At 48.4% G+C, this 22,368-nt stretch overlaps 1 protein-coding gene across 5 annotated transcripts in view; it reads right to left on the reverse strand.

Moving 5' to 3' along the window:
* Nucleotides 1-22,368, reverse strand: part of LOC107396706 (protein unc-13 homolog C) — a 124,635-nt gene that overhangs the window by 93,962 nt on the left and 8,305 nt on the right. For 4 of the 5 annotated variants that reach the window (XM_070555192.1, XM_070555191.1, XM_070555189.1 and 1 more), the window contains exons 4-7: nucleotides 21,142-21,220; nucleotides 4,787-4,858; nucleotides 1,608-1,827; nucleotides 234-461 (exon numbers count right to left, since the gene is read on the reverse strand). In XM_070555192.1, the coding sequence (XP_070411293.1) occupies nucleotides 234-461; nucleotides 1,608-1,827; nucleotides 4,787-4,858; nucleotides 21,142-21,220 (599 nt within the window). The remainder of the gene's footprint in view (nucleotides 1-233; nucleotides 462-1,607; nucleotides 1,828-4,786; nucleotides 4,859-21,141; nucleotides 21,221-22,368) is intronic. The other variant, XM_070555190.1, reaches the window with a different exon arrangement.

Consider the following 22,368-nt stretch of genomic DNA (forward strand, 5'->3'; position numbering starts at 1 on the left):
GCGGCGTTTCCTCGGTAGGAGGAGCCAGGTCTCATGGCCAAGTGCATCATAGTCATCGTCCACATTAATCACCGTAACGGTTACCTCCTCTGCACCTACACAACCACCCGATGACACGTGTGGCAGGTCAATATCAGACACGAGTTCAGAACAGCAGCGTTTGTCGTTAAGGGTTAAAGGTCAGAGGTCACATGCACAAGCACCAGGACATGGAGGGACATAAACAGATGAACCTGTTATGCTGATTTTGGCGGACCATTTGGAGGTCCCGTCCAGAACCGCCTGCTTGGCTGTCTTCAGATGGGAAGCGAACTCTTCCTTGGAGACGTGGAACATCTCCTGAATCACCTGGAAGACCTCCGGGCGGTTCTTCTCCCTTATCTTCATGCGCTCCTTCATGGCCATGATGATGTTCTGGGTTTTGTCCTCGGCTCCATGCTTGGAGCTTTTCTCCACGGCTCCTGGAAAAGATCCGGGGTTCGAGATTAGCCGCACATCTCATGTCCTCTAGCTTTACAAACCTCCTGCTAAAAGCCGGTGGCCTGAGCAGCCTCAGCAGCCGGGAGCCGCCGCGTCGTGTCCAGATGGTTTCCTTCTCACGAGTGAGGCCGCTCAGGCCCGTGTAGCACTCACCTCTGATTATCCGATCACAGTGTCTTGGTCTTAGTGTTTGCTGTTCTAACCCTGACCCTGCAAGGCTGCAGCTGTGGTCGGACACGTACAGGTGTGTGCACCTGAAACCTCCCACAGGCGTGGCTGACTCTACATGACTTTGTAGGTGTTGTGGAGGGCTTCCTGAACGGCCTCCGTTTGGAGAAAAGGTTTTGTCCAAAGGAGGCTAGCCTGAGTGCAGCCAAGAGCTCGTGTTGTCTTAAAACCGCTCCATCCTGCAGCTTCACTTCCGTTTCAGCACGAAGCAGAACTAACACAAGCAGCAAGAACCAGCACCAGGGCCTCCAGTCCAAACCAGCAGACATACGGCGTTCCATCTGCAGAGGTCCCGTCTCAAGCCAACACCTTCCCACAGCCAAGTGTGACCAAGTGTTTGGTTCCCACGCGTAGGCAGCCCCTGCGCGTCGGGAGGCCACGCCCACGTTCAAACGCCCCCTCACCCCCACCCTAACCTTGACCCAGTATGTTGTGTAAATTTCCCGTTAAGCGCGTTTGAGAGGAATGACAAAACGCGAAACAAAGCTTTGCACGTGCAAGCTGGTTAAGGTTAGGATGGGGGAGAGGGGAAGGGTAAAGAGCAAAAGGGTAAAGGTCAAATTCGGACAAATGTCAGTTTTATCGCGAGCATCGGGTTCCGACGCTCTGGCACAGCGCGCCGTCTCCCGATGCCAGCGGCTCCCTACGCGTGGGAAACACGTGTCGTTTCTCGGTGCGAAGGTGTGAGAAGGTGTTGCTCAGACAGACAGGTGCACTGCAGCTCACCCTAACCCTCACCACAGGGGGCGCTAGTTTGCAGCTTCTACACTGAAGCACCTTTAACATGAAAACAAGACTTCTGACATCATTTCATCCTGAGTTGATGATAAAAACCAATAACAGCAGAAACTGTGGTTCGATCCCAGCAGCAGACGCATTCACCAGCGGTTGGTTCTTACGTTGTAAACAGTCGGCGTTGAGCAGGTCCTGGCACTTCTCGTGGCATTTGACGCCGCACTCTGAGCAGCGCATGCCCTGGCGGGCGATGCCCCACAGCAGCCCCTCACACTCATGGCAGTAGGTGGGGGCGGTGGCCGTCCACACCTCGAAGTTGTGGGGCGTTGTGGATGAAATTGGGTAGATCAGGGCCTGGAGAGTCTTCTTGAAGACGTGCAGTTTCTGGCAGAAAGCAAAGAAAACAGAGAAATGATCAAGTTTGACAGAAAAGATGAGAACCGAGCGGAGCGCGAGCGAGCTGCAGCGGCGGGAGCTGGGCAGGCTTCCAACAAGCGTGGAGCATCTTCCTGCTCCACGTGTGAAAGTAAAGTTTGAGTCCTTTTAAATCTGATTACACTTGCACCCCCCATCCCCCCCCCCCCCCCCCCCCCCGGTCAGATTACATTAAAAACTCCTCGGCCTCTTAGGAGGGTGTGGGGGGGGGGGGCGCCCACACTGCAGACGAGGGTTTTTCTGCCACAGAGACCTCCGACGGGCACGGCGCTGCCAGCTCCTGACGCAGAATCGATGGACGCTGTAAATAAGGTTTTTTAAAAGTGAGCATTAACTGGATTGAGGGAGAGAGAAAGAAAATGATGAATGGCGGGTGAATAAATCTCTGAGGGGCCGCCACCCCCTCCCTCTCCCAGTGCTGACGGTGTGCTTCAGCACCTGGGCTGTACCTCTGCCCTTCAGCCGGAGCCCGCTCAGACACGTCTGGCAGACATGATGAAAGGACACGGATGGCGGGACAACGCGGCTGGTACAACGTGGAGGAAGGCCGGTGAAACACGGGGCGACAGAGAGATGACATAAAGCAGAAGAAGGCTCACGCCACGCATCAGACCAGAGCCACGCCCACAAAGACTTAACCCTCTCAGGCCCAATACACGTTCTGATAAAAGGACCAACAACGAAGTCCTTCAGGGGAACTTCTGAGGTCCAAACGCTCATGAAACACGGATGTGGAGCAACCAGGTAGGTTTTAACGTAGCTAATCTGCAACGCCTGCCTCCAGAGGGCTCAATCCACCAGATTAGCAACATGTTGCTTCGTTAAATCAACAAAGCAGCGTCGGTAGTGAGCGCATGAACGTGTGAACACAGGTTCTGACTCATTTCACCATCAGTGTGTTCCTGCTGCGAGGACACCGGCCTCGTGTGTGACACTCTGAGGTGACCCTGGTGATTGGGTGAGAAGCTCTGCTAGAGCGGACTGACAGATGCAGCCGTGCCGAGAGCAGCGTGAAGAACTCATCCCACCGCCCGTCCTCGTCAGCGCTCCCTCTCCTCCGTGTTTAGCAGCTTCGGCTTTAGCAAGAACCAAATAAGTTTCTAGCCTCAGTAAAAGCTTCGGACAGGTCAAACCCAGCTGATGTTTGCTTCCCAACATCATCTGGACCTACCGAGCCAGGTGAGGTCCGGTCACATCAGAGCAGACCTGCAGAAGAACATCACATCTTATTTCCAGAGACTTGCTGACTCGTGTCAGCCACCTTCTAGCCTCGTTAGAGTCACCGCCTCGTCTCGGCGGGCAAACATGGCCGCTCTTCCTGCTGTTGGAGGGCCGCCGCACTCGCATCACATGCAGCTCAGAACATTGGGAGGACACACAGGCCATCACCCGGTCCACTCACGACGCTCCTTTGTGCTCTGACCAGCTGAGGCAGGGAAACATGACCATGAAGACCGATGCTGAGCGAGAGCTCTGCACATCTGGGCTGGCTGACGCCCCGTCACAAGTTAGAGAGAGAGAAGGAAGAGAGATGGTGGCACAGAGATTAGAGAGAGAGACGCTGGAAGGAGAAGAAAGCTCTCTGGATAGATTCAGATTACTCCTGGGGGGGAGGGGGCAGATTGTGCAACATGGCTGCCGGAGCTGTGGCACCAGGGCCAGGGGATTGTGATGACCAATCATTGTCTACATTTGTCTTCTCTGATCCGTTCCTCGGCCTTCATTTGGTCTTCCTCTCTCATCTTCATCCCAAAGCCTGCTACAATCTCCCACTGGAACACGGCGGCTGGACTTAGCGCAGCGGATGAAACTCTGACATCTGTCTGTCCTACTTACCAGCAGCACCGAGCTTCATCAGGAGTCCGTTTGCCTCCACCAATCACAACCTCAGCAGCCTCTGCACTTGCTCCAGATCTGAATAGTGAGCATCAATGCCTCCTCAGCTGGCTGGTTCAGCACGTGTCGCGTCAGCCTCGCCTAGCGGTGGTTGTGGATCCTGAAGAGTTGAAACCCTTCAGCACAGCCTGTTGGACCAGACCGGCCACGGGGAACGGGTCAAGTGTGACTTCAACATGTGCACAAATAAAAGGCCACACTGAGACCTTCTGAAAACATCAAACCAGAGCCCAGTGTGTGCAGAGCTCATTTAAATCCTGTAATCTTGCAGGCTTAGGCAGCTGCTTGCTGCACATCAGCGGATGTGAAAATGCATTCTTCCTCTGCTTCCTGGGAAACGGATTTCTCCCGCTGGTTTCCTCCTGTTACACCATCTTCCCTCAGGGAGGCAACCATTGCAATCAATTAAAGCAGAGGTAGCTTTAGAGGTCAACACTCAAGTGTCACACACCACCACAATGCACCGGTGTTAGTACCGACGGCTGAGCGTTCTCTGAACGAACGTCCAAACCTGTCAGACGATGGAGGGCTTGATAAAAACCCAGCAGCGGTCAGAGAGCTGCAGCGCTCACACCGTGCGGGCGGATGATGGGATGATGGATGCAAACCTCGACTTGAGCGGCTGAGGAGCAGCGACAACAAACAGCCGTCATTAAGCCTTTAGCCCTTAATGGGACTCACGCCGACTTTTACTGGAAAACCTCACATTTACCCAGAAATGTGAAGGAATTGGAATTAAAGTTGAAGACTTTTACAGTTTTATTTCTAAAACAAGGCAGAAAGCTACAGGACAAACACAAGCTGCATCACCAGCCCGGGTGACGCCCAACGCCAAACGTGACAGTGACCTAGTCCCGCTGCAGCACCAACACAGGCTAGAGGAGGAACCGCTTCATCGTCCTGGACGTCTGAGCTGATGAAATAAACGGCTGCCTCACATACAGGAGAGCCCATGCTGGCTGAATGAACTCGTTGTTGGGGTGTGGGGGTTATGGTTGAAGAACAAACTCACCAGTTCCTCGTTATTCAGGGTGGACCGGTTCACCAGAGCAAACGAGATGCCTGCCTTTCGAGCAGTGAGGGTCTGGAGGAGGAGAGGAAAACAGGATCAACTCGGGGATTTCCAGTCAGTTCCAATAGTTTGTTCAATTCTAAAAGCTGAATTTAACTTAGCAGCTTGACTTTTCCTTCTTGTCTGATAAAACGTGTTTTAGCTACTAATGTTAAAAATGTGGGATCCAGCCAACACAGATGGCAGATGCTTACCAAAGCCTGTGGTTCCCGGGTGTTAGAGAACAGAGAAATAAGAAGGAAACAGAGAAAGAGGTTTAGATGGAGCGGGTGTGAACGCTGAAAGCACAGACAGCAGACGGCGTGTTCAGGGTCTGAGCTGCCATGCAGGACTGCTGCTTGGAGCTGAGAGCTCCTGACAGGCTGGAGCTTCCAGCCGCGGTCGGACTCTCGCTCCACTCATGCAGTCGAGCTGCAGCGTGTCGGCTTTGAGTCACGTCTCTGTTGGATGAAGCTTTGGTGTGGGCTTGGTAACCCTAACCCTGCTCTGCACGATAGGGTGATGCAGAGAAACACACACACACATCCATGTATGGGTGGAGCCAGCTGCACTGCACCACACCACCACACACACACATAGGCGCATACATGCACACACACACACACACACACACACACACACACACACACACACACACACACACACACACACACACACACACACACACACACACACACACACACACATAGGCACACCTACACAGATACACAAAAAGACACACACTCTCTCTCTCTCTCTCACACACACACACACACACATGCACGCATGCACAAACACACACACATGCACAGACACACACACAAACACACACACACACACACACACACACAGACACACTCACACACACTCACACACACACACACACACACACACACACACACACACACACACACACACACACACACACACACACACACACACACACACACACACACAGACACACACACACATGCACAGACACACACACACAGGCACACACACACACTCACACACAGACACACACACACACACACACACACACACACACACACACACACACACACACACACACACACACACACACACACAGAGACACACACACTCACACACAGACACACACACACATGCACAGACACACACACTCACACACAGACACACACACACATGCACAGACACACACACTCACACACAGACACACACACACACACAGACACACACACTCACACACAGGCACACACACACACACTCACACACAGACACACACACACAGGTGTGTATCACTAGTCGTGTGTTGGCGGTGGATCCCAGACCGAACAGGAAGCAGACATGGACAGCTGTCTTTACCCGCTCATCTGAACAGCCCAGCTGTGGTAAAGATCCATGGCAGCCATGGAGAATGTGGGAGGGGTCGTGACCTCTACATGAACTGAGTGTTGATGTAAGTTTACCAACATGCACCAGCACTGCTGAGGTTGCTGCAGGCACTAGAGTAAGACCATGCTTCCAGATCCAGCTCGGAAATCAATCATCAACTTTTCATTTGCTCTTTCGTTGTTTTAGCAACCCGCCATAAAGCCGGAGAACCCCCGCCATGCGGTCCAACTGGAGCTGCTGCCCTGAAGCAATCGCACAGCAATTGGGGGACATTGACAAAGGGGAGTTTGCTGACCACTGACTTCATCTCACGTGTAAAAGGCTTGCTCAGTGTCGCTTTTACATGATTTAAAAGCCTCACACAATTAAATCAGAAGCCAATGAAGTCTCTCATGATATATTTTTGGGTTGAGTTGTCAACATTTCAAGCTAAAAAATGTTTTTTTCTTTTATCTCTCATCGCCTGTCGAGCACGAGAATCACTAAAGACAAGTTGGTGAGTGTCGGCGAGGGTGAAATCTGACAACTCACTGAAAAATATCACCCATAGCTTGGATGGGTCCATGTAGGAATGGCAAATATACACGTACAGTCTAAAAGAGTACAGAACAACAACCCATACTTACCAAGGCATTGTTGGTTATTATTTAAATGAGAGATATGGACAAATACAGCATCAACTCTTGTTGTTCACTGTGACATAAACATTCATCAGCATCACGACATCACGCTGCAGAAAAGTGCTGAGAGAGAAAATCAAACAGGTTGTTTGTACGCTGAGTTGCTGCTAATGCTTTCATCGTTTTGCTCAAAAACATGAAGGAGAGAAGCAAACGTGCACCGGACAGCGTAGACAGCTATAGAGTAGAGCTGTATCTGGTACCGGACAGCGTAGACAGCTATAGAGTAGAGCTGTTTCTGGTACCGGACAGCGTAGACAGTTACAGAGTAGAGCTGTTTCTGGCACCGGACAGCGTAGACAGTCACAGAGTAGAGCTGTATCTGGCACCGGACAGCGTAGACAGTTACAGAGTAGAGCTGTATCTGGCACCGGACAGCGTAGACAGTCACAGAGTAGAGCTGTATCTGGCACCGGACAGCGTAGACAGTTACAGAGTAGAGCTGTATCTGGCACCGGACAGCGTAGACAGTTACAGAGTAGAGCTGTTTCTGGCACCGGACAGCGTAGACAGTTACAGAGTAGAGCTGTATCTGGCACCGGACAGCGTAGACAGCTATAGAGTAGAGCTGTATCTGGTACCGGACAGCGTAGACAGCTATAGAGTAGAGCTGTTTCTGGTACCGGACAGCGTAGACAGTTACAGAGTAGAGCTGTTTCTGGCACCGGACAGCGTAGACAGTCACAGAGTAGAGCTGTATCTGGCACCGGACAGCGTAGACAGTTACAGAGTAGAGCTGTATCTGGCACCGGACAGCGTAGACAGTTACAGAGTAGAGCTGTTTCTGGCACCGGACAGCGTAGACAGTTACAGAGTAGAGCTGTATCTGGCACCGGAAAGCGTAGACAGTTACAGAGTAGAGCTGTATCTGGCACCGGACAGCGTAGACAGTTACAGAGTAGAGTTGTATCTGGCACCGGACAGCGTAGACAGTTACAGAGTAGAGCTGTATCTGGCACCGGACAGTGTAGACAGTTACAGAGTAGAGTTGTATCTGGCACCGGACAGCGTAGACAGTTACAGAGTAGAGCTGTATCTCGCACCGGACAGCGTAGACAGTTACAGAGTAGAGTTGTATCTGGCACCGGACAGCGTAGACAGTTACAGAGTAGAGCTGTATCTGGCACCGGACAGCGTAGACAGTTACAGAGTAGAGCTGTATCTCGCACCGGACAGCGTAGACAGTTACAGAGTAGAGCTGTATCTGGTACCGGACAGCGTAGACAGTTACAGAGTAGAGCTGTTTCTGGTACCGGACAGCGTAGACAGTTAAAGAGTAGAGCTGTTTCTGGCACCGGACAGCGTAGACAGCTATAGAGTAGAGCTGTTTCTGGCACCGGACAGCGTAGACAGTTTTGGAGTAGAGCTGTTTCTGGTACCGGACAGCGTAGACAGTTACAGAGTAGAGCTGTATCTGGTACCGGACAGCGTAGACAGTTTTGGAGTAGAGCTGTTTCTGGTACCGGACAGCGTAGACAGTTACAGAGTAGAGCTGTATCTGGCACCGGACAGCGTAGACAGTTACAGAGTAGAGTTGTATCTGGCACCGGACAGCGTAGACAGTTACAGAGTAGAGCTGTATCTGGCACCGGACAGCGTAGACAGTTACAGAGTAGAGCTGTATCTCGCACCGGACAGCGTAGACAGTTACAGAGTAGAGCTGTATCTGGTACCGGACAGCGTAGACAGTTACAGAGTAGAGCTGTTTCTGGTACCGGACAGCGTAGACAGTTAAAGAGTAGAGCTGTTTCTGGCACCGGACAGCGTAGACAGCTATAGAGTAGAGCTGTTTCTGGCACCGGACAGCGTAGACAGTTTTGGAGTAGAGCTGTTTCTGGTACCGGACAGCGTAGACAGTTACAGAGTAGAGCTGTATCTGGTACCGGACAGCGTAGACAGTTTTGGAGTAGAGCTGTTTCTGGTACCGGACAGCATAGACAGCTATAGAGTAGAGCTGTTTCTGGTACCGGACAGCGTAGACAGTTTTGGAGTAGAGCTGTATCTGGTACCGGACAGCGTAGACAGTTTTGGAGTAGAGCTGTTTCTGGTACCGGACATCGTAGACAGTTAAAGAGTAGAGCTGTATCTGGTACCGGACAGCGTAGACAGTTACAGCATAGAGCTGTTTCTGGTACCGGACAGCATAGACAGTTACAGACTAGAGCTGTTTCTGGTACCGGACAGCATAGACAGTTTTGGAGTAGAGCTGTTTCTGGTACCGGACAGCGTAGACAGCTATAGATTAGAGCTGTTTCTGGTACCGGACAGCGAAGACAGTTAAAGATTAGAGCTGTTTCTGGCACCGGACAGCGTAGACAGTTAAAGAGTAGAGCTGTTTCTGGCACCGGACAGCGTAGACAGTTAAAGAGTAGAGCTGTTTCTGGCACCGGACAGCGTAGACAGCTATAGAGTAGAGCTGTTGCTGGCACCGGACAGCGTAGACAGTTAAAGATTAGAGCTGTTTCTGGCACCGGACAGTGTAGACAGTTATAGAGTAGAGCTTTTTCTGGCACCGGACAGCGTAGACAGTTAAAGAGTAGAGCTGTTTCTGGCACCAGACGGACTAACCATGCGGGCTTGTGCTAAAACGGGCCTCGTTGCAGCGGGACTCTCTGTGGGATATGTTATCAGACATTATGTTGCAATAAAAACAAACGGTGAAGCATCACTTAAAGCCACAGTGTGTAATACTTTTACTTGTTTACTTTCACATTCTGTGCATCAAACTTGCTCTTTTTCACTGATATTCTCACCAAGTCTAAATATCCCTGTTAGCTTGAAAAGTTTGGAGTTTGACGCTCCGAGCTGAAACACCGTAGCTGTTCAGGGACATATAAGATAAGATGCTGCCTCTAAATGTTTGGGGGTGGCGTTGGATGGTGACAGCCTCGCTGGTTTGGTGCAATTCTGCTCCTTGGTTGGCTTTCCCTGCTCTGACAACATGTGATCGTCGAATGCTGGAAGTGACTTATAACTGTGGCGAAGGTGGCAGACGCGCAGCGGGTGCATGCAGCAGCACTGGAGCGAGAAGTCAGCTGCAGCTGAAACTGACTGATGGGGACGCAAACAGAGGTCTGTGGTCCCTGAGAGAGACGCTGACTGCAGGAAACAGAAGAAACAGTAACTAAAACTTGCAGGCGGTTGAAAGCTGGTGTGTGGTGTTTTGAATGCGTGTGGGCTACTGCAGCTGCAATACCTTCTCTAAACTGTGTGGTGCTAAGGAGTGGACTATTTTTACACACTGGGGCTTTAAACACTCTTCCTGGGCTAATTCATCAAGCTAAGGTTAGCAATCCCAGCAGGATCACCTGAACGGTAAAAGGCTGCTTAAAGGTGTGGTTCACTCATATAACTAATACATTTGCAGTGGTGTCTATACGTAGACACCCCATGGACTGATGCTGCCAATTGGAGCCGCCATAGTGGCCAGCCGCCATCTTAGATGGGTCTCCATTCACCCCCAATGCCCTCATTTCTACTGAGGAAGGAGCTAACCCTGCTAAAAAACACATTTTATCAAGTTTTTCACTAAATCAGTCACATGGTATGGCATGATGATTAGCATAAATATAAAGAAACAAACAAAGTCACATCAGGTGGGCTAGAGAGGTCAACAGTAATCCCACGCCATCTGTTTCTATAGTACTGGTTGTTGCACCCATAGGTGCAAAAACAGGCGTAGCTGCTCACTTTGATTGACTTTAGAGCAGGGGTGTCAAACATCCGGCCCGCATACGGGTTAAGTCCAGCCCGCGAGATGGTTGTGTAAACTTGGTTTTCATACTTTACAATGTAGAGTGAAAATAAACGTATCCTTGTGAGCAGGTTTCTCTGTAATGAGTATAAATAAAACAAAGCTGCGCTCAAGGCTCACACAAGAACTTGAGTCACATCCTGTGGCCGCCACTCAGGATGTGACTTCTGATGTTGATGTTCTGGTGAAAGCTAAAAGATGTAAAGTAAAATGAGTCAAATATACTTTAAGTGCTGCATGAAACTGATCTAGCCATGTGATCTGTAAGCTCTGAATCACTAAGGAATGTTTTATTAGGCCCGAGCAGTGAAGCTGCGAAGGCCTATTGTATCTGCTCCGTTTATTCTTTCTTTCTTTCTTTCTTTCTTTTTTCTTCCGCGTCTTTGAATGGCCTTTAGGGGGTCTTAGCATATTCAAAAAGTCACCAAATTCTGGCTCAATATAGAAAGTGCGTGAAATTTACGTATTTCACTGGCGATGTGAAAGTTCGTAAAAAAGTGGCTGGACAGCGCCCCCTAGAAAGTGAAAAATACCCCTCTCCATAAAGCTTAGTTTATCGTACGGTTATGAAATTTGGTATACTTGTAGTACTCCACAGTCCGCACAGAAAAGTCTCTTGCAACCATGGTCAATATCAAACAGGAAGTCGGCCATTTTGGGTTGAAATGGCGAATTTTAGCCATTTTGGCCATTTCTAGGGTCTATATTTGTTTGAACAGTTTGGTCATTTTTCGCACGATCGTCTCAAAAATAGTGTGCAATCGAACAGAAGCGATGGACGAATCAAATGAGAAAATAAAATTGACTTTTCGTAAATACTGAAGGGGCGGGGCCAGGCCTCAAAGTTCGAGCACTCGCCAAAAAAATTCAAATTGCTATAATTTCATAAATGAAAGAATTACAGTTAAAGTAACTTTCTGTGGACAATCGTCATCGCCCCCCGAAGACAAATGAATGGTCGATTGATGATGTCACATAAGCCCCGCCCCCTCAGGACTTAAAAGGTCAAGTTTTACAGGGAAATTTTCTAAAATTCGCCCTTTCAAATAATCATCCCAAATTTGTACCAGTTAACTGAAGACAAGTTGGGGTTGCTTGGCGTCACTTTATGGGAGTTTTCTGCAGAAGGCGGGGCTGTGGCGGCACGGCGAAGTCAGGCGTACCACTTAGGCCTTACGTTTGCCTCCCATTTCGTCATTTCTAAAGATATCGCCACGAAACTTCTTGGGAGTGATCCTAGTCCTGCCCCCCAAAAATGTGATGTGAAAATCTGGTGGGCGTGGCCTATTTTCTGAAATAGCGCCCCCTAGGAGCATTAAAACTGTCAGCCCCAAGCCATGCTTTGACTGAGGATTACGAAATTTGGTACACTAATGTGGTGTCTCAGGACCTACAAAAAAGTCTCTTGGAGCCAAGAACCAAGTCGCACAGGAAGTCGGCCATTTTGGTCCAAGTACTCGATTTAGTGGTTTTCGCACACGTTGTTTGGAGAGTGTTGCACCATCGCCCTTTTCACCAATCACCTTCAAACTTCTGCTATAGACTCTTAAGACAAAGGGGAAAAAATTCAACCTACGGATTTTAAATAAGTATAAAGGTGTGGGCGTGGCTAAGCCTCAAACTTTGACCTGTCGCCACGCCACTCTTTTTTTTCACCGCTCCCTATTGGACTCCTTTTAACCAATCACCACCATTCACTGGCAAATAGCAGCAGACAAGTTGAGGTCACTTGGTCTATAGTACTGGCAGGTTTCGAATAAAGGCGGGGCTTTGGGATCATGGCGAAATTCACCATCACGCCATGGAAATACGTTTGTGTCTCATTTCTTCAGTCATTGTGACTTCACCACACAATTTCTGATGAGTGATCTTACTCTGACCCCTAATAGAATTGGACAGCTGAAGTTTGTGGGCGTGGCCTATTTTCTGAAACAGCGCCCCCTAGGACCATTAAAACAGTCAGCCCCAAGCCATGCTTTGACTGAGGTTCACAAAATTTGGCACACTAATGTAGTGTATCAGGACCTACAAAAAAGTCTCTTGGAGCCAAGCGCAATGTCGCACAGGAGGTCGGCCATTTTGGTCCAAGTACTCAATTTAGTGGTTTTCGCACACGTTATTAGGAGAATGATATCTCCTCGCCCTTTCCACCGGTCACCTTCAAACTCCTGCTATATACTCTTAAGACATAGAGGAAAAAATTCAACCGTCGGATTTTAAATAAGTATAAAGGTGTGGGCGTGGCTAAGCCTCAAACTTTGACCAGTCGCCATTACGTTACTTGACTTAATAACTCCCATGTGCATGATCAGATCAATTTCAAACTTTGTCTGTGTGATCACTGACCACATCTGAAGACAGTGAAAATGTGGACAGCTGACATCACCTAAGCCCCGCCCCCTGACTACAGGAAGTCTATTTTTTATGGTGAAATGCCAATATTTGTCCCATCTAATTTAGTCAACATGACACTAAGGTCATGCACTGTCTTCATGATGTTGTAATGACCATTCAGATCTGCTAGCTTTTCAGAAAGGGAGGGGCTTTGATGCCATGGCGAATTCTGGCGTGACGCTGTGACCTTACGTTTGACTATAACTTCCACAAACAGCCTACGATTTGCCCGAGACTGAACATCACATCACCAGTGTGGTAAAGATAGAGTATCTCCTAGTGGTGAGACGTGTAATGCTGGGCTCAGAGGGGATGCTGAGTCAGGGTGAGGTGTGGACGAGGAGGCCGTTCACGGTTTCTGATGTCGGGGTGGTTGACGTTTCTGTTCTGCCAGACGTACCCTGGTGCCCCAGGCTGCCGGCCAGGACGGAGCGGCGCGGAGCTGGGTTTGGAGAGCATTGGGGATGGAGCGGAGGGGAGGGCGGACGGAGGGCGAGCAGCTTCACTGCGAGGACCGAACGACGCTGCTTGCAGCTTTAATTAGGCCCGAGCAGCGAAGCGCTGCGAAGGCCTATTGTATCTGCTCCGTTTCTTTTTTTTTTTCTTTCTTTCTTTCTTTTTTTTTTTTTTTCTTTTTTTTTCTTCCGCGTCTTTGGACGGCCTTTAGTGGGTCTTAGCATATCCAAAAACTCACCAAATTCTTCTTTTTCTTCCGCGTCTTTGGGTGGCCTTTAGGGGGCCTTAGCCTATCCAAAAACTCACCAAATTCTGGCCCAATATAGAAAGTGAGTGAAATTTACGTATTTCACTGGCAACGTGAAAGTTGGTAAAAAAATGTTTCGACAGCGCCCCCTAGAAAATTAAAAATCCCCCTCCGCTTTGACCTTTTTTCATAATAGAACGATGAAATTTGGTACACTTGTAGAACTCAACATTACGCACAGAAAAGCCTCTTGCACCCATGGTCAATATCAAACAGGAAGTCGGCCATTTTGGACTAAAGTGGCCATTTTGACCCCGTTTTGGCCATTTCTAGGGTCTATATTTGGTTGAACAGTTTGGTCATTTTTCGCACGATCGTCTCAAAAATAGTGTGCGATCGAACAGAAGCGATGGACGATTAAAATGAGACAATAAAATTGACTTTTTGTAAATACTGAAGGGGCGGGACCAGGCCTCAAAGTTCGAGCACTCGCCAAAAAAATTCAAATTGCTATAGATTCATAAATGAAAGAATTACAGTTAAAGAAATGTTCTATGGACAATCGTCGTCGGCCTACGAAGACAAATGAATGGTCGATTGATGATGTCACATAAGCCCCGCCCCCTCAGGACTTAAAAGGTCAAGTTTTACTGGGAAATTTTCCAAAATTCGCCCTTTCCAATAATCACCCCAAATTTGTAGCAGGTAACTGAAGACAAGTTGGGGTTGCTTGGCGTCACTTTATGGGAGTTTTCTCCAGAAGGCGGGGCTGTGGCGGCGCGGCGAAGTCAGGCGTACCGCTTAGGCCTTACGTTTGCCTCCCATTTCGTCATTTCTAGAGATATCGCCACGAAACGTCTTGGGAGTGATCCTAGTCTGGCCCCCCAAAAGATCTGATGTGAAATTCCTGTGGGCGTGGTCTATATTCTGAAATAGCGCCCTCTAGGACCATTAAAACTGACAGCCCCAAGCCATGCTTTGACTGAGGATTACGAAATTTGGTACACTAATGTGGTGTCTCAGGACCTACAAAAAAGTCTCTTGGAGCCAAGTGCAATGTCGCACAGGAAGTCGGCCATTTTGGTCCAAGTGCGCGATTTAGTGGTTTTCGCACACGTTGTTTGGAGATTGATGCTCCGTCGCCCTTTTCACCAATCGCCTTCACACTTCTGCTATATACTCTTAAGACATAGATGAAAAAATTCAACCGTCGGATTTTAAATAAGTATAAAGGTGTGGGCGTGGCTAAGCCTCAAACTTTGACCTGTCGCCACGCCACTCTTTTTTTCACAGCTCCCTTTTGGACTCCTTTTAACCAATCACCACCAAACAGTGGCAAATAGCAGCAGACAAGTTGAGGTCACTTGGTCTATAGTACTGGCAGGTTTCGAATAAAGGCGGGGCTTTGGGAGCATAGCAAAATTCGCCATCACGACATGGAAATACATTTGTCTCTCATTTCTTCAGTCATTGTGACATCGCCACACAAGTTCTGATGAGTGATCCTACTCTGACCCCTAATAGAATTGGACAGCTGAAGTTTGTGGGCGTGGCCTATTTTCTGAAACAGCGCCCCCTAGGACCATTAAAACAGTCAGCCCCAAGCCATGCTTTGACTGAGGTTCACAAAATTTGGCACACTAATGTAGTGTATCAGGACCTACAAAAAAGTCTCTTGGAGCCAAGCGCAATGTCGCACAGGAGGTCGGCCATTTTGGTCCAAGTACTCAATTTAGTGGTTTTCGCACACGTTATTAGGAGAATGATATCTCCTCGCCCTTTCCACCGATCACCTTCAAACTCCTGCTATATACTCTTAAGACATAGAGGAAAAAATTCAACCGTCGGATTTTAAATAAGTATAAAGGTGTGGGCGTGGCTAAGCCTCAAACTTTGACCAGTCGCCATTACGTTACTTGACTTAATAACTCCCATGTGCATGATCAGATCAATTTCAAACTTTGTCTGTGTGATCACTGACCACATCTGAAGACAGTGAAAATGTGGACAGCTGACATCACCTAAGCCCCGCCCCCTGACTACAGGAAGTCTATTTTTTATGGTGAAATGCCAATATTTGTCCCATCTAATTTAGTCAACATGACACTAAGGTCATGCACTGTCTTCATGATGTTGTAATGACCATTCAGATCTGCTAGCTTTTCAGAAAGGGAGGGGCTTTGATGCCATGGCGAATTCTGGCGTGACGCTGTGACCTTACGTTTGACTATAACTTCCACAAACAGCCTACGATTTGCCCGAGACTGAACATCACATCACCAGTGTGGTAAAGATAGAGTATCTCCTAGTGGTGAGACGTGTAATGCTGGGCTCAGAGGGGATGCTGAGTCAGGGTGAGGTGTGGACGAGGAGGCCGTTCACGGTTTCTGATGTCGGGGTGGTTGACGTTTCTGTTCTGCCAGACGTACCCTGGTGCCCCAGGCTGCCGGCCAGGACGGAGCGGCGCGGAGCTGGGTTTGGAGAGCATTGGGGATGGAGCGGAGGGGAGGGCGGACGGAGGGCGAGCAGCTTCACTGCGAGGACCGAACGACGCTGCTTGCAGCTTTAATTAGGCCCGAGCAGCGAAGCGCTGCGAAGGCCTATTGTATCTGCTCCGTTTCTTTTTTTTTTCTTTCTTTCTTTCTTTTTTTTTTTTCTTTTTTTTTTCTTCCGCGTCTTTGGACGGCCTTTAGTGGGTCTTAGCATATCCAAAAACTCACCAAATTCTGGCCCAATATAGAAAGTGCGTGAAATTTACGTATTTCACTGGCAATGTGAAAGTTGGTATAAAAGTGTTTCAACAGCGCCCCCTGGAAAATTAAAAATACCCCTCCGCATTGACCTTTTTTCATAGTAGAGTGATAAAATTTGGTACACCTGTAGAATTCAACAATACGCACAGAAAAGCCTCTTGCACCCATGGTCAATATCAAACAGGAAGTCGGCCATTTTGGACTAAAGTGGCCATTTTTACCCCATTTTGGCCATTTCTAGGCTCTATATTTGGTTGAACAGTTTGATCATTTTTCGCACGATTGTCTCAAAAATAATGTGCGATCGAACAGAAGCGATGGACGAATCAAATGAGAAAATAAAACTGACTTTTCGTAAATACTGAAGGGGCGGGGCCAGGCCTCAAAGTTCGAGCACTCGCCAAAAAAATTCAAATTGCTATAATTTCATAAATGAAAGAATTACAGTTAAAGTAATTTGCTATGGACAATCGTCATCGCCCCCCGAAGACAAATGAATGGTTGATTGATGATGTCACATAAGCCCCGCCCCCTCAGGCCTTAAAAGGTCAAGTTTTACTGGGAAATTGTCCAAAATTCGCCCTTTGTACTAATCACCCCATATTTCTAGCAGGAAACTGAAGACAAGTTGGGGTTGCTTGGCGTCACTTTATGGGAGTTTTCTCCAGAAGGCGGGGCTGTGGCGGCGCGGCGAAGTCAGGCGTACCGACGTGGCCTTACGTTTGCCTACCATTTCGTCATTTCTAAAGATATCGCCACAAAACCTCTTGGGAGTGATCCTAGTCCAGCCCCCCAAAAAATTTGATGTGAACATCCGGTGGGCGTGGCCTATTTTCTGAAATAGCGCCCCCTAGGACCATTAAAACTGTCAGCCCCAAGCCATGCTTTGACTGAGGATTTTGAAATTTGGTACACTAATGTGGTGTCTCAGGACCTACAAAAAAGTCTCTTGGAGCCAAATGTAAAGTTGCACAGGAAGTCAGCCATTTTGGTCCAAGTACTCGATTTACTGGTTTTCGCACACGTTGTTTGGAGAGTGATGCTCCATCGCTCTTTTCACCAATCGCCTTCAAACTTCTCTTATATACTCTTAAGACATGAAGGAAAAATTTCAACCGTCGGATTTTAAATAAGTTTAAAGGTGTGGGCGTGGCTAAGCCTCAAACTTTGACCTGTCGCCACGCCACTCTTTTTTTCACAGCTCCCTATTGGATTCCTTTTACCCAATCACCAGCAATCTCTGGCAAATAGCAGCTGACAAGTTGAGGTCACTTGGTCTGCAGTACTGGCAGGTTTGAAAAAAAGGCGGGGCTTTGGGAGCATGGCGAAATTTGCCATCACGCCATGGCAATACGTTTGTCTCTCATTTCTTCAATCATTGTGACATCGCCACACAATTTCTGATGAGTGATCCTACTCTGACCCCTAATAGAACTGCACAGCTGAAGTTTGTGGGCGTGGCCTATTTAATGAAATAGCGCCCCCTAGGACCATTAAAACTGTCAGCCCCAAGCCATGCTTTGACTGAGGATTACGAAATTTGATACACTAATGTCGGGTCTCAGGACCTACAAAAAAGTCTCTTGGAGCCAAGTGCAAAGTCGCGCAGGAAGTCGGTCATTTTGGTCCAAGTACTCGATTTAGTGGTATTCGCACACGTTGTTTGGAGAGTGTTGCACCATTGCCCTTTTCACCAATCGCCTTCAAACATCTGCTATATACTCTTAAGACATAGATGAAAAAATTCAACCGTCGGATTTTATATAAGTATAAAGGTGTGGGCGTGGCTAAGCCTCAAACTTTGACCTGTCGCCACGCCACTCTTTTTTTCACAGCTCCCTATTGGACTCCTTTTAACCAATCACCAGCAATCACTGGCAAATGGCAGCAGACAAGTTGAGGTCACTTGATCTATAGTACTGGCAGGTTTTGAATAAAGGCGGGGCTTTGGGAGCATGGCGAAATTCGCCATCACGCCATGAAAATACGTTTGTCTCCCATTTCTTCAATCATTGTGACATCACAACAAAATGTCTGATGAGTGATCCTAGTCTGACCCCCAATAGAAATGGACAGCTGAAGTTTGTGGGCGTGGCCTATTTTCTTAAATAGCGCCCCCTAGGACCATTAAAACTGTCAGCCCCAAGCCATGCTTTGACTGAGGATTACGAAATTTGATACACTAATGTGGGGTCTCAGGACCTACAAAAAAGTCTCTTGGAGCCAAGTACAAAGTCGCACAGGAAGTCGGCCATTTTGGTCCAAGTACTCGATTTAGTGGTTTTCGCACACGTTGTTTGGAGAGTGTTGCACCATCGCCCTTTTCACCAATCGCCTTCAAACTTCTGCTATATACTCTTAAGACAAAGGGAGAAAAATTCAACCATCGGATTTTATATAAGTATAAAAGTGTGGGCGTGCCTAAGCCTCAAACTTTGACCTTTCGCCATTACATCACTTGACTTAACTCCCATGTGCATGATCAGATCTATATCAAACTGTGTCTGTGTGATCATTGACCAAATCTCAAGACAGTGACAATGTGGACAGCTGACATCACCTAAGCCCCGCCCCCTGACTACAGGAAGTCTATTTTTTATGGTGAAATGCCCATATTTGTCCCCTCTAATTTAGTCAACATGACACTAAGGTCATGCACTGTCTTCATGATATTGTAATGACCATTCAGATCTGCTAGCTTTTCAGAAAGGGAGGGGCTTTGATGCCATGGCGATTTCTTACTCTGACCCCTAATAGACATGGACAGCTGAAGTTTGTGGGCGTGGCCTATTTTCTGAAATAGCGCCCCCCTAGGACCATTAAAACAATCAGCCCCAAGCCATGCTTTGACTGAGGATCACGAAATTTGGCACACTAATGTAGTGTCTCAGGACCTACAAAAAAGTCTCTTGGAGCCAAGTACAATGTCGCACAGGAGGTCGGCCATTTTTGTCCAAGTACTCGATTTAGTGGTTTTCGAACACGTTATTAGGAGAATGATGTCTCGTCGTCCTTTCCACCGATCACCTTCAAACTCCTGCTATATACTCTTAAGACATAGAGGAAAAAATTCAACCGTCGGATTTTAAATAAGTATAAAGGTGTGGGCGTGGCTAAGCCTCAAACTTTGACCAGTCGCCATTATGTTACTTGACTTAATAACTCCCATGTGCATGATCAGATCAATTTCAAATTTTGTCTGTGTGATCACTGACCCCATCTGAAGACAGTGACAATGTGGACAGCTTACATCACCTAAGCCCGCCCCCTGACTACAGGAAGTCTACTCTTTTATGGTGAAATGTCCATATTTGTCCCCTCTAATTTAGTCAAGATGACACTAAGGTCATGCACTGTCTTCATGATGTTGTAATGACCATTCAGATCTGATAGCTTTTCAGAAAGGGGGGGCTTTTATGCCATGGCGATGTCTGGCGTGACGCTGTGACCTTACGTTTGACTGTAACTTCCACAAACAGCCTTCGATATGCCCGAGACTGAACATCACATCACCAGTGTAGTAAAGATAGAGTATCTCCTAGTGGTGAGACGTGTAATGGTGGTCTCAGAGGGGATGCTGAGTCAGGGTGAGGTGTGGACGCGGAGGCCGTTCACGGTTTCTGGTGTCGGGGTGGTTGACTTTCTGTTCTGCCAGACGTGCCCTGGTGCCCCCGGCTGCCGGCCAGGATGGAGAAGCGCGGAGCTGGGTTTGGAGAGCGTCGCGGATGGAGCGGAGGGGTTGCGGAAGGAGGGCGAGCAGCTTCGCTGCGAGGGCCGAACGACGCTGCTTGCAGCTTTAATTTTTATTTATTTTTTCTCAAATTTTCAAGTACCCTTCAGGTGTTGTACTTGTACTATTTTGGATACGCTGTCCTCGGGCTCCAGCCTTGTTTTATAGTGATTGTATTAAAACAAAGAAAACAATCTGAAGTTGTTTTTAATTGGCCGGTCCGGCCCACGTGGGACTAGATTTCCCTCAGTGTGGCCCCTGAGCTAAAACGAGTTTGACACCGCTGGTCTAGAGTGTTAGTGATTCAATGTTTACCTCCACCAATAACACAAGCCTGGAGGAGTTCTGCTGTGGGGTGGAGTTGCTAATGCTAACAGTTAGCTTCTACTAGCAGAGACGTTCTCTGCTGTTTCCTGGACTAAACCAACAACAGCCTTCCCCGTCGTGAGTCCAGACGGGTGAGTCCATGAATGTTAGTGACAGGGTGACGTAGATCTGTCAGGATTTCTAATCCGTCTGTTTCCTATCAGAAGCTACTGCAGGAGATAGGTGTAGGAGACTATTTTCTTGTTCAGCCTGCATGAAACACTCGGAGTGACCCGTTAGAATCAGACATAATCATTAACAAATGGGTCTTCGGTGAACCACACCTTTAAGTCATTCGTTTTACTTCACATTCCAATTCCTTTGCATTAAATGTGTTTCTGTCACTGTAATCATTAGCTGCAACAAACACGATTAACTGTTGGAGATGACACGTGTCATGCCTAAAGAGGAAAGCAGCAGGGATAGATGACGTGAACCAGCAGTAGTTAACCCACTAGAGATGTCACTGAGCTCAGCAGAGGCCCATGCTGTGGTCCAACGCGGGTCACGCTCTTAGATTTAACGTAAATCACGTGTAACCTTGTTGGGGTAGATGACTCACCAGGTCCCGGACAAGAGGCACTGTCCTTTTGCGGCGTAAATCTGGCATGCTGTCAATCCCATAAAGAATACTGCCAGCCCTGTAGAAGCAGACAGATTTAAGGTGTGTTAATATCATAATAATGCCATGCTGGGGGAGACATTACTACAGCGAGCGGGGGCTCTGATTTACACAGCCAGAAACACCATGGATCACGCCTCCTTCAGAACCTGCCCTACCCCCTCCCTCTCCACCTGGCGTGGTGCAGACCCCCCACAGCACGCTAGAATGAAAGTGAACAGCGAGGAACCAAATCTGAGCTCCGCAGCTGAGGCGCTGTGGTTTACTGCATCTTTACTTCCTCCTGTGCCCTCCCCTCAGCTCTCCTCTCACTGGCTTCCCCTTTACTGCCATTCAAGCCTCTTCATCGACCTCAGGGTGACATCACGGCCCCGATGCCTCCACACAGATAAAGCTCCAGGAGCTGCAGTGTGACGAGCTGAACGGGCCGCTGCTTTAATCCTCCGAGCCGGGTTCTCCCTTCACCAGGGAACAGCTAATGAAAGCTTCAAAGTACTGGTTGCTAGTAATGAGAATACATGTTCCTAGTCTGCCTGGTCAAAAACAAAGTTCACACACTCTGACATCTGGTTGGACCACCTTTAGCTCTGACTGCAACACACCTTTGCTGTGGCGTTGTTTCGATAAGCTTCTGCAACGTCACCGGATTTGTCTCCATCCAGTGTTGCATTAATGTTCCACCAAGATCCTACACTGATGATGGTGAGTCTGACCGCTGCACAAAGCCTTCTCCAGCACATCCCAGAGACGGGGTTCAGGTCTGGACTCTGTGGCGGCCCACCCATGTGTGAAAATGACGTCTCATGCTCCCTGAACCACTCTCTCACTATCTGACCCGATGAATCCTGGCATCGTCATCCTGGCCGTACCATCAGGGAAGATGGAATAACCTGGTCATTCAGGATATTCAGGTAGTCAGCTGACCTCATTCTTGGAGCACTTCCTGTTGCTGAACCTAGACCTGAGCACCTGCAGCAAGCCCAGATCATAACCCTGCCCCCACAGGCTTGTACAGTAGGCACTAGGCATGATGGGTGCATCACTTCATCTGCCTCTCTTCTGACCCTGATGCACCATCACTCTGGACCAGGGTCCACCTGGACTCATCAGACCAGTTTTACTAAAGCGTCGGACAGTTCTGAACCCAGTTTTAGTCGTTTCTGCGTC

Source organism: Nothobranchius furzeri, chromosome 9 (genome assembly GCF_043380555.1).
Source record: "Nothobranchius furzeri strain GRZ-AD chromosome 9, NfurGRZ-RIMD1, whole genome shotgun sequence".
Classification (NCBI taxonomy): domain Eukaryota; kingdom Metazoa; phylum Chordata; class Actinopteri; order Cyprinodontiformes; family Nothobranchiidae; genus Nothobranchius; species Nothobranchius furzeri.